General features: G+C 35.5%; 1 protein-coding gene across 1 annotated transcript; it reads left to right on the forward strand.

Annotated features, from left to right (window-relative positions):
• Nucleotides 1–623: 623 nt before the first annotated feature.
• On the forward strand, nucleotides 624–11,266 carry LOC104621837 (serine/threonine-protein phosphatase 2A 56 kDa regulatory subunit gamma isoform; the record flags this gene model as incomplete). Its single annotated transcript, XM_010288444.1, has 5 exons — nucleotides 624–823; nucleotides 7,677–7,787; nucleotides 8,391–8,483; nucleotides 8,582–8,712; nucleotides 11,207–11,266. Coding segments are annotated over 5 exons (595 nt in total), but the record flags the coding sequence as incomplete, so codon positions are not given.
• Nucleotides 11,267–11,574: the final 308 nt, after the last annotated feature.

Here is an 11,574-nt window from a genome sequence, read left to right on the forward strand (position 1 = left end):
GTTTAAAAAGATCTTGAATAGTTGTTCTGTGCATAGATGTGGTTACTGCAGCCTGTTGTGTCGTAGGAGGCACTTGATATAAAAAATGGACTTTGTGAGGTGGCAGCTCCCAGGTTTAAAAAGTGGCTCTGGCTTAAATCTAATGCTGAAACTGAAGATCCACCCATTTATTTCTAATGTTAAAAACAGAGTATTTCTGAAAACGTGGTATGATATTCTTTACACAAACTGAGCTGTTTGGGGAATTCCTTGAGGCTTTTTTTCAAGTATGTATTTTTTCCATGCAGCATTGTGCTGGGTTGACCCTGGCTGGATGCCAGATGCCCACCAAAGCTGCTCTATCACTCAGCTGGACAGGGGAGGGAAAATATATTATATCTCTTTCTGGCAAAGGCAAGTATGCGTCACTGTTGCGACTTTGTTAAATTATCCTGTCATGTACAGTGTATTTTACTGGGATTCGTGCTCTATAGACTATAATATTCCTGAAAGTTGTTTGAAGATAAGAAAGTTTTGCTTGTAGTCTTAACCACTGCTATGCCTATGTCTTGGGAAGTAAAAATGGGGAGAAGAGTAAAGTCTTACTACAATATAATTTATAACCGATTATTTTCATTTTTCAGATGTTCCTCCTGCTGATCAAGAAAAACTTTTTATCCAGAAGTTACGACAATGTTGTGTACTTTTTGACTTTGTTTCTGATCCACTAAGTGACCTGAAGTGGAAAGAAGTAAAACGAGCAGCTTTAAGTGAAATGGTAGAATATATCACACACAATCGCAATGTGATTACAGAACCTATTTACCCTGAAGTAGTACATATGGTAAGTGATTTAACAGTAAAGATTATTTTGAGGTTTTTTGCTTCTTCAGCTCTATCGATTTATCTTAAGAAATCTTAATGAAATCTTCAAAAAAGAAGTACATTTGCACATCTGAAAAATGGTAATATAACAGTGCTTTTAAATCCCATTGCCAGTGTTGATTCCTCTTCTTTTTAAAATAGAAACTAGGCATGCGTATGAAGCAGGGATGTATATGAAGCAGAAGTAAATGATGGTTTAAGTTGGTATAAATGAAATCTTGTATTTAAAAAAACCCAAAGGGTTCTTTTTTCCCCACAAATATTTTTTGGCATAGGTGTTTATAAATATAGGAAGGAAAGTTAAATACCTCTAGCTGTTAAAAAAACATGTAGATTGCAAAACTATAAATTAAAAAAAAATACTAGAAGATTAGAATTAAGATCACCTGTGCAAGTTTGACACTTAATCTTATGTAATCCCATTCAGTACTAGGGATTGACTTTTGTTCTGTATTCAGAGGTGAAAATGAGAGTCAGACGTTATTTAGTACACAGGATGGCAGATGAGGGTTCTGCTGGAACAAGCTATGTGAACCATTCAGACCTGCATTGTTTCTGCCTTCTCACTATCCAAATCCTACCCAGCTACACCTGGTTTATTTTTCTCTCATGCTTAAGTCCACTCCAGAGGAGGAGACCATGAAACTACATGAGAGTCTTTCAGCTCTTACTGTGGTGACCAGTTGCCTGGAGTAGCAGTTGGGTTGAGGTCTGTAGCTGTTGTCTGCAATGCACAGAGAACAGAAAGCATCTTTTGAAATTCCTGACTACTAAGCCTGCAAGAAATTCTTGACTCTGAGTGACTTGATGGTTTTTCCCAAGACTTTATAGCTTGGGGTGAATTTTCAGGGGGTGAGAAAACAGTGCATCTTCAACATAAATATGAACTTAGTCAAATTTTGAGGTCCTCCTACAAATTGGAGACTTTGAAGCTTCTTCAAAGATTCTAATGATGTATAGTATGAAAGATGCTCCTTATTCTGAAGATAACTTGTTATCTAAATCAGCTATAAGTGTTTACTGATACAGAAGTTATTTTCATGAGAACTTCTGAGTATATGAGGATTACATGTAACTCTAGATGTCAAACATGTACGCAAAGCATTGAGGATGCTTAATTGAGGACATGTGGGATCATGGCTTTTCTTGTGTCTTGATAGCTTATTTCTGTCTTTTTTTCTGATTGATTGGTTGTTTTGGAATACTTGACATTGATGAAAAGGGAGTTATGAAAGAGAAAGAGCTTGCTGAGACTTCACTGAGGTAGAATGGAGTTCATCATGAGTTCTTGAATATCTAGATCAGACACTAGTGTTTGCTCTGTGTAGAAGTCCTAACTGCCTGTAATTTCCTAACTTTTGCCTTATGTGCCTGCATTATCTTCCTCCATCAGACCATTATGGCCAGAATACATTTGGCTGAGGAGAATTTTTTTTTTTTGCCTTCAGATGCTACTGGTAAAGTCTGTACTTTGGTCAGTTTAAAAAATCTTGGTGCAGAATTCGGCTGCTATCTTAATTGCCAGTGTTTTGCTGGGAACACGCAGCATCTATGTGACGGTTCTTTCAGTCAATTTAAAATGCTTTTTATGTGCAAGGTTTTAAAGGGGACAGGGTTTCCTTGCATGGGACTTAACACTGCAATAGTCACTGTCAGTGAAGGCACCTGGAGTAGTATTTTGTGGTTAAATTCAGGTAGCAGTTTTTTTAGGCTTCTTTTATGGAACAATTTTCTTTTGGTCATCTGTTCTGAAACAACTGTTTTCTTCTTGCAATAGTATTATCAGCTTCTTTTTCAGGAACGTATGCCTAGATTGAGGCATACTTTTGCTAAGTTCTAGTAGTAGATTTGAGTTGATTGTGTGGATTTTATGGGAGAATAAATCTAATGTGTTTACGTGCTCTAAGACTCTTCCAAGAGACATTGGTAAGTAGTGTACTGCTACTGCCACTGAATTGATATGAATAAGGAATAGTGTTTTCAGTAAAATTATGAATGATCAAGAAATACTTGGATTTAAGAGTGGTTCCTGGTTTGGAAAGCTTGTGAAATTGGTAGTTGGCGTAGGAATTTGGACTTTACTGTGCCATTGTGTTCACCTTCACCATTTGGAGGTTACTCATTTATGTATGAGTATATATAGATATACATGCATATATTATATGTGTGTGTATAATTTTTGTTTTGAATATTAATTCTATCCCAGCTGAAACCAGGACACTTATTTCTGTAGCTCCCAGAGTAATTTCCTTAGTGATGATGAAGTACTTGTTGATGGTAAATTAACATTTTTGTGAAGGACATAGGATAATACTATTTTTTAAAATTGATAATATATAGGAACAGATAGAATTTTATTCAGCAACTGAAGCAGTTTTCACTGCAGCTTTTCATGCATTATGAAGATTAAATTAACATACTCTGTTATACCCATAGGAGATTGATTTTTTTGTTTTAGGGGTTTTGCAGGTGTGTTTTGGTTTTTGGTTTGTTTTTTTTTTAATCTGATCTTTGGTCTAGAATAAGAGATGTTACTTTAAATAGAAGTGTACTATTTGTGGTTCTGTTTAGCTATTAGGATTTATTCACATGAATATAGAAGGCACAGACTTACAGATTATATGGCTTGCTATTCAGAGCTGTTCATGTCAGACTTCACTCAGCAGAAGGGAGGAGAAAATGTGTAATGATATCTCTGAGGCTTACTTGCTTGAAAATAATCTACAGTGTTATGTAAAATGGGCCACCAGAAAAACAGGGTGCACAACTACCGTTACAGCAAATATATCTGTAAAGCGGTAAAAAGGCAGGTGGTTTGCTTTTCCTTTTTTGTTCTCCCATCCTCCTAAGTTATGTCCTTTGGAGTCAAGTATTGTCAGTGCTAACAGCAGAGAGATAATTTTGGCACACTAGCCCAGTTTTCACAGAGACTCAAATTTCATAAATTAGTGGGGAGCTTGTGGGGTTTTGTTGAGGGCAGGGGGAACTGGGGAGGAGATGTGTTTCATTTATGCTATGTTTACTTAGTACTTCTCTGGGAAATTGGTCCTAGAGGAAATTAGACTTTGCTGCTTGTCTTGTCTGTTTGGGCAAATGACTGAGAAGTTATGAAAAAGGTCAGCTGTTTGACAGAAGGGTAAAGTTCTCACTGATACTAATTCATCGTAAATTTGGCTAAATTTCAGTGACTTAATAGGCAAGGGAGTTTGAGGTTTGTGCCTTCATGGAGCGATACTGCACCTTGGTTTTGTGTTCTGTTAGTCAAGGAAATAAAACACCAAACAAATCAAATCAGGCTTCATTGGTTGCATGGCTCATGGAACAAATTATTCTGTTTTGGGATTTTAACTCTTTCAATTCGATATTCTCAAAAATAAAAAATATAAAACACTGTACCTAACATCTTATGTGACCTGGCTTTTCTTCTTTATAGTGAGAGCTTAAGACTTTCTCATCTAGAAAAGGCTGATTATTCTTCCATTTGCTTAACAACCTTAGCAAGTTTTAAATGTCAAATCTAGTCTTCCTGGGTTTGTTTTCTTGGAAGACCATTGATTATTGTAAATTTTCACCATACTTCTTTAAACAAGGGTTGGAGGTTCTTAGTTGCTTGATGTCAATGCTTTTTAAAAGGGGAACATACAGATACTTTAGCTTAACTTTTAATTCTCTAAAATAGTAGTTACTCTGATATGCCAATTGCGGTCTGTATCAGACCTATGTCTCGGGTGCTGAAATAAAGGAATATTCTGAGGAAAAATAGAGCATCAGGATGACTTTTGCTTCATGGGAATATGATGCAAGTCTTGCAGATTTAGCTGATGCAGTTTGATACTGCCTCCCACTGTCTGCTGTGCCATCTGTCAGATGTGAGATGGCCGGACAGCACATACATATGCTCCTTAGCCCTGCCAGTTAATAGGTAATTCACAGCATTATTTTAAACTGAATGGAGGTGTTAAGAAGTCAGAATGTGAAGAGGGAAACATGGCATTCTGTTGCTTTTCCCAAAATCCCACCAAAGAGCGGTGGAATGCATTCCTCTGCAAAGTAGCATCTTTAAACTGAGACAGCTTAATCTTTCAGAGCTTTTGAGTAATCTTCAAATGATCAGCAAGAAAGCTTTGATGCTATTAAAAAAAAAAAGCACAAAAAACCCAAACAAACAAACAAAACCTTACTAAAATCTGAGAAAAGAATAAAAATGTGTGTATGGCACATGCGATTATTATCTGCGATGGAATTTGAACATAATGAAGACTGAAATTGTGGCATAAAGAATAGATTTTTAAAAGTGATACTGGAATAGACCTTGCATTTTGAATAGCTATATTATGAGTAAACTCAAACTCAGAGGATTTAGGGGTTTTTTCCTTAAATTGAGCTGTATTATATGCTTGTTGAAAACATAGGAACCTTTCAGCTGATGAAATAAAATATTCTTTTGCATCCTCAAGTAAGACATTCAGTACAGTGCGAGTTCTAATGGAGTATCCCCCCCCCCCCCCCCCCCGCCTGGTCCTGGAGATGCCCTGTGCTGGCATGTTTGCTGAGCCAAGTATTAGTTTTCTTGAAAAGGCTCTGTAGATGTTTCTGCCGCTCTTGGTGATGTAGCCTCTTGGAAAGAATTTTCTTTTTCTGGGCAAATCACCTTCTCTGCCCTCTAAAATCACCTTCCCTACCCCCCCAAGTAATGTCTCTTACTTTGCCAGGCTTTAGGAAATGGATTTTCCCCTAGTTACTTGCAAAAAGACACCTCCAATCTGTTACAGCAATAGAATATCAATAACAATGTATAGGTTAACTCTTACCAGTACTTGTGGTACATACTTAGGACAGAATATATATATCTTATGCTGAAGCTCCACGCAGCCAGCTGCAGCTGATTTGATAAATCAGTTTTGCGCAGGATGTAGCACTCCATTCAGCATAGCCACCATTCCCATTGTGAGCAAAAGCTTCCCAAAATTTACTTTAAAATATCGTAGTATTTTTATAAAGCACAAAATGATCTATGCATTTGATAGCAGGATTTACTTTAGTGCTGTGAGAAGGAATAGACTTGAAGAGAATATCTTTATGGAGCCTAATGTACTCAGTGGTTCTGAAGGGGCTAGGGCAGTACACCACTATGTTTTTATTTTGGTGGTTGTCTCATTGTTTCTGCAATGTGTTCAAGCTGCTGAGAGACTGAGGCATTTGTTTCAAAGGATCATTTTGAAGTAGTGGAGGCAGTTTGGGACCATATACTGATTTGAATTGATTTTTTTTTTTTCTGTACAAAAATAAATTTAGACAGCTTGGTACTGGTTTGATAATGAGTAAACAATAAAACAGAACAGGAAAGTCTCTTGGGTACACTTAGGTGGTTAAGTAGATTACGTTTTTCTACTTGCTCAGCAATTTGGTTGTCCCCTACCAATGTCTGCCCACCTAATACTCTAGATTACAAGTGGAATTGAGGAATTAGCCTCTTTTCAGTACGGACGGCCATAGCTGTCTTGCATAAACAGATAAAGGCTGTCTCAGGTTTTCTTACTGGCACACGCAGAAGCCCGTTCCCTCCAAGTTGCTCAGTACAGTTTTAGTCATTAACTCCTCAGGGTGTGAGAACAACCATTTGAATCACTGTCTAGTTGTTTCTTTCTTATCCACAAAGAAGCCAGCTGGTTTTGCTAGCTGTCACTACAGGTGGAGGATTTAGGATACTGCAAACCTTTTAAATCTTTGGACCATTCTAGGTAAGGTTACTCTTGAGAATGCATGCTAAATTTATCCCAAAAATCATGTAAGACTTTTTTTTTTTTTTGGCCAACAAATGTGTTTTACTTTGCATTTGTGATTATATGTATTGTATAAATTTATATAAATGTGATTCTTTCTGATTATGTATTTTTATGTTTTAAAAAAATCAAGCTACATGCATTTAGTGATGAGGTGGTTTTTCCTAGAACAGGACCTCATAGAAGAATTTTCTGTCCATATGACAGGGAATTTTTTTTTTCTTTATTAGGGAATTTAAAGCTCTCCTCATGTTAAAGAGGTTTCTGAAGGTACTGCTTTCATTCATACATAGTATGAATGTGTGTCTGGACAAGCACTTGGAAACACAAAAATAATTTATCTGTATATATATCAATGACTTTAAAAGTAATTAATCTTTGTAGTTTGCTCCACTTCCATGAGAATGCTAAATGGTTTTCAGGGGTTAGAGAATTCAGATGAAGTTAAAGGATTAGGATGTGCATTTCACACTCATCAATGCACCTGTGATGGCAGGTAGATGGACACGGTTTAAGAGAAATACCACTGAGAGAGGGAGGGAGGAATTTGGTTTTAAAGTGTTTCAAAGTGGTGTGAAATGAAACTGATAATATTTTAGAGAGAACAGTTGCAGGTAGTCTTTGTTTTGGATCTCTTGATTCTGACTTCCACTTTTGCAGGTTGTTGCAAGGTCTTCTAAAGTGTGTGTATATATATAAAAAATGTTTGTGTAAACATCTTACATACATTTGCTTGGGCTTTAAAAATATGTGTGTAAAGATATCAGAGCAATATAAATATTATAAAACATGTCCTGACAGTAGGTTTGTGTTTAAAGAGTACTGCATGGAAAAGTGTTCTCCAAGTTAGGAATCTTTAAAGAAGAATGAGTGTACCTCATTGTTTAAACTACTGGGTTATATAGTTTGTAATTTTGCAAATATTAATTAAAATAGTTCGTTTTAAGAATTCTCAGTCAAAACCATCTTCGAAGTCTTTTTTTCATCATTCACTTGTTTCAAAGTTCTTAAAGGCACATGTGTTTTCAGTTTGCAGTTAATATGTTTCGAACATTACCACCATCTTCCAATCCAACGGGAGCAGAATTTGATCCAGAGGAAGATGAACCAACCTTAGAAGCTGCATGGCCTCATCTACAGGTATTGAATGAAGACTAGGATGTCATAGTCTAACAGAATTTTGACATTAAAGTCATCGTTTATTGACTCAAAATTGTTTGGATTATGTGTTGTATCTCAAGTAATTTATATTTCTCTGTAATATTTTAAAATATTTCTTGAATTTAAATTTATAATACTTTTTTAAAATTTCAGTGTATTATAGGTTAAAGGCTCTTTGTTTTTTGCGGTACAGATGTAACTGCTGTGGTTTTAAATGAGCTTCCATTTGTCACTGTAAATGCTTTGATCTGACTCTGGCACAGCTCTAGCTTTCAGAGTTACTGTGACAAAGGAGAACAGAATTTTTCAAAACACATACTTCTGGGCATGATGAATATTAGATTACTGTATGTCATTTCAGTAAAATCTAGTGATGGAGCTCAGCAGAATTTCAATGCAGTTTAAAGAACCTTAAGTTCTTGTACTTTGTCAGGAGCAAAGCTTTTACTTATAAATAAATAGAAATAAAAACATTGTGCAGTTCTGAGCAACTAATTAGTAGCTTTGGTAATGTGCTGCTTATGAAATGGTTCCTTGTTTAAAAGACTAATTGTGGTTTTTGTTGTTTTGGTTTTTTTTCAGCTCGTTTATGAATTTTTCTTAAGGTTTTTAGAATCTCCAGATTTTCAACCTAATATAGCTAAGAAATATATTGATCAGAAGTTTGTATTACAGGTGAGGTAAAAAAAAGAATTTTTAACTTCAAGCTCTAAATTACTTTTACAATGCATTAGATTCAAGTAAAGTGCATCTCTTCTTTTCCCTCTTTGCAGCTTTTAGAGCTCTTTGACAGCGAAGATCCTCGTGAAAGAGATTTTCTTAAAACAACTCTTCACAGAATATATGGGAAATTCTTAGGCCTAAGAGCTTACATCCGGAAACAAATTAATAATATATTTTATAGGTATGTCAGTATCTTTGTATCATGGTGCATGTGATCAGGTACACAACTAAAAATACTCCAAGATACTGCTAGCAATTTTTTAAATTCTTAGTAAGTTTATACCTAATATTGCTATGTCTAACAATAATTAATACTAGTCTAGGAGAGTTAAATTAGGGTAATCTGGCACACAGCATAAATTCGGCAGCTGAAATTTGAGTTAGTATGTGATTCAGTGGGTGGGTTGGTATCTTTATCTGTGAGGCTTTTTTTTTCTTACTGGGTAGTAGTATTACATTAGTGCCTTAATAAAATGTAGTTCTTCATAATGCAGAAGTTGGGCTTAAATCGAATGACTGAGAGATCTGGAATTTGCTTAAAGGAACATATTTACTGCCTTTTCTTTCCTCAGAACTGAGGTGTACCATTTAGGGCTTGTGAAATACTTTTTTTTAATTGCCACAGAATGAACTGTAGTATTATCCCCAATACAGAAGAAAAAAAAAAAAAAGGAAAGATGAAAAATTAAGCCCAAGGTCTTCAGAAGTGTGTTTTTACTACCATTATGTCAAGTGTGAATGCAAGATCAGGGTGCCTCTTTTTAGTCTTTCAGTTTTGGTACACTTCTCTACAAATAATTATGTTGTGTATCAGTTTTAGACTGCTTCCATCACACTTCCCTTTTTCTCTATCACTGTTGTTTTCATCCCAAAAGGAATGTATGATGTTAATAGCAAAGAAAAAGCAAAAAGCTGCCACATACTCGGTGCCCTCTCATGAATGGCACCCAGCAGTACCAGCTGTAGAGGGAGCTTATCTTCCCTGTCTATGGTAACAAGTAAGCCTTTAGCAGAGATACAGAGGGGCTACTTTAAAATAATTAGTAAGCCTTCACTGTCTTGCAGACAACTGCTCTTGACTGGATGAGTCAAGAGCCAGTATGTCCTATGGAAAAGGTACAGGTGTATCTTTCAAAGAAGGATGTAAACTTAAATTACAGAATGCATGATTTTGTAAAAGATCTGAACCAGATGGTACAGCAGCATCACAGTGTATTATAATGCACTTCTGAACAGTGTTTTTATTTGCCACTCCCTGCACTTTTCTTGCAGGGATAATGGAAGCCAAGTCTTCAAATACAGATGATTCTGGTGCAAGGCTTTTGAAAGACTAAGAAATGTTCTGCTCATTAATCAACTTTGTAATAGCTTGTATAACAATATGTTTTTCAATCTGAAATGTGTGGGAGATTATATAATTTGCACTGTAGAGACTACCTTTCTCTACCAGGTTGTAGGGGGGAAAAAAAATAAGGGGAAAACCTCACTTAGTTGTATAATATTTAGGAGCTAGAAGTTGAAACATTTTGCATCCAAATGTAAACTAGTGTTCCTGGATATGAGCACCAAGGAGGGCAGTTCTTTCCGCTTCTGTCTTGAATTAGTGGATTGTGCACGATAAGCTCTTAAAGTATATGTAGAGTTTTTCAAAATATTTCCTTTTCTCATACTTTTTCCTGCAAATTGTCAGTTTGTTGCTGTGTTTACCTAAGAAATGTGTGATCTTTTTTGTCTTTTAGTCATTGACCAGAACTGCATTAATTCTGTACCAATAGTGCATTAATCTTGGAGTTTTTTCTAATGTAATTTTTTTTAATTATTAAACATTTATGTTCATGTTAATTCAGTCCAAAGCTTTTCATGTGATTGTTTTCAGTTTTGCTTGGAATTGTTGTCCTGGATTGTATGGAAAGGGTCTTTAAGGAGAAAACACAGTCACATCAAATATTCCGAATTAAAAGTAGCTGTTAATATGTCAGTCTATGACAAATTTTCAAATTAAAATTAATTTCTCATGAGTGGAATTATTTTCTCATAAGTGTAAGTTTTTATAACTATTTGCAAAATACCTGAAGTTGTGCATAGAACTTTCTCAATAAATTTACGATTAGGCGATTGAGAAGAAGGGTGGAAGGGTGGTTGCCTAGTAAATTACAGTGGTCTATCAAAAGAAAACTTGGAAAAATTAGACGACTTCTGTTTATTTACAGAGCCTTTTGTATGCACAGAAGTCTATAATGCCAACGAGCTTTTTAGATCCATAAGTAGTAACTGCCTGAACACCTTGTTCTTGCATGTGCTACAGAAGGTTGAGTCATGGCATTTGATTATGCTAGATGCTCTTGTGTTATTTTAATATTTAAAGCATTGTTTGCTGTGTTCAGTTTCACATTGTTAAAATGGCATAGAATATGATTATTGGAAAAAGCTCAAGTGCATGCTGCTTTGTTAAATGTGGGAGAAAAGAGCAAGCAAGTGGGAAGGTTGAAAGCAGCTTTATGTGCTGTTGATTTATGTTTCCACCAAGTTTCTTTTCCACTATGTGTTTCTGTTTTGTTTTACTGAGTGACTAAAACCTGGGAGGTCAAGGCTACCTGTAATGTTAGATGGGGATCTTGATGTTAGATTTGTATTGCTATTCGGTAGTAACTGAGTAAAACTTTTCATTTATTTAGGTTTATTTATGAAACAGAACATCACAATGGCATAGCAGAATTACTGGAAATATTGGGAAGGTAAGTTACAGGTTTTGTTTAATTAAACTGGCTTAGTCTTTAGCAAGTAGACTTTAAAAATCAAGTTGGGGATTGCACATTGCTTTGAGACAAGATTAAAATAGCTTCTTACAAAGCTCTAATGAAGAGAATAAATTTTGTGTAAGATTGCAGAAACACAGGAAAAACTTGAACCCTGTGGCAATGTTTTGGGATGTGACAATTTTTCAAATCTTAATTTTTAAGTCTTATTTTGTAGCTTAGAATCTTTGTAATTAATATTAGGTGTAAAGCAACTACAAATAACGTGTAATTAGCTTGGTTCTGGG

The sequence above is a fragment of the Phaethon lepturus genome, unplaced genomic scaffold (assembly GCF_000687285.1).
Source record: "Phaethon lepturus isolate BGI_N335 unplaced genomic scaffold, ASM68728v1 scaffold826, whole genome shotgun sequence".
In the NCBI taxonomy this organism is placed as follows: Eukaryota; Metazoa; Chordata; class Aves; order Phaethontiformes; family Phaethontidae; genus Phaethon; species Phaethon lepturus.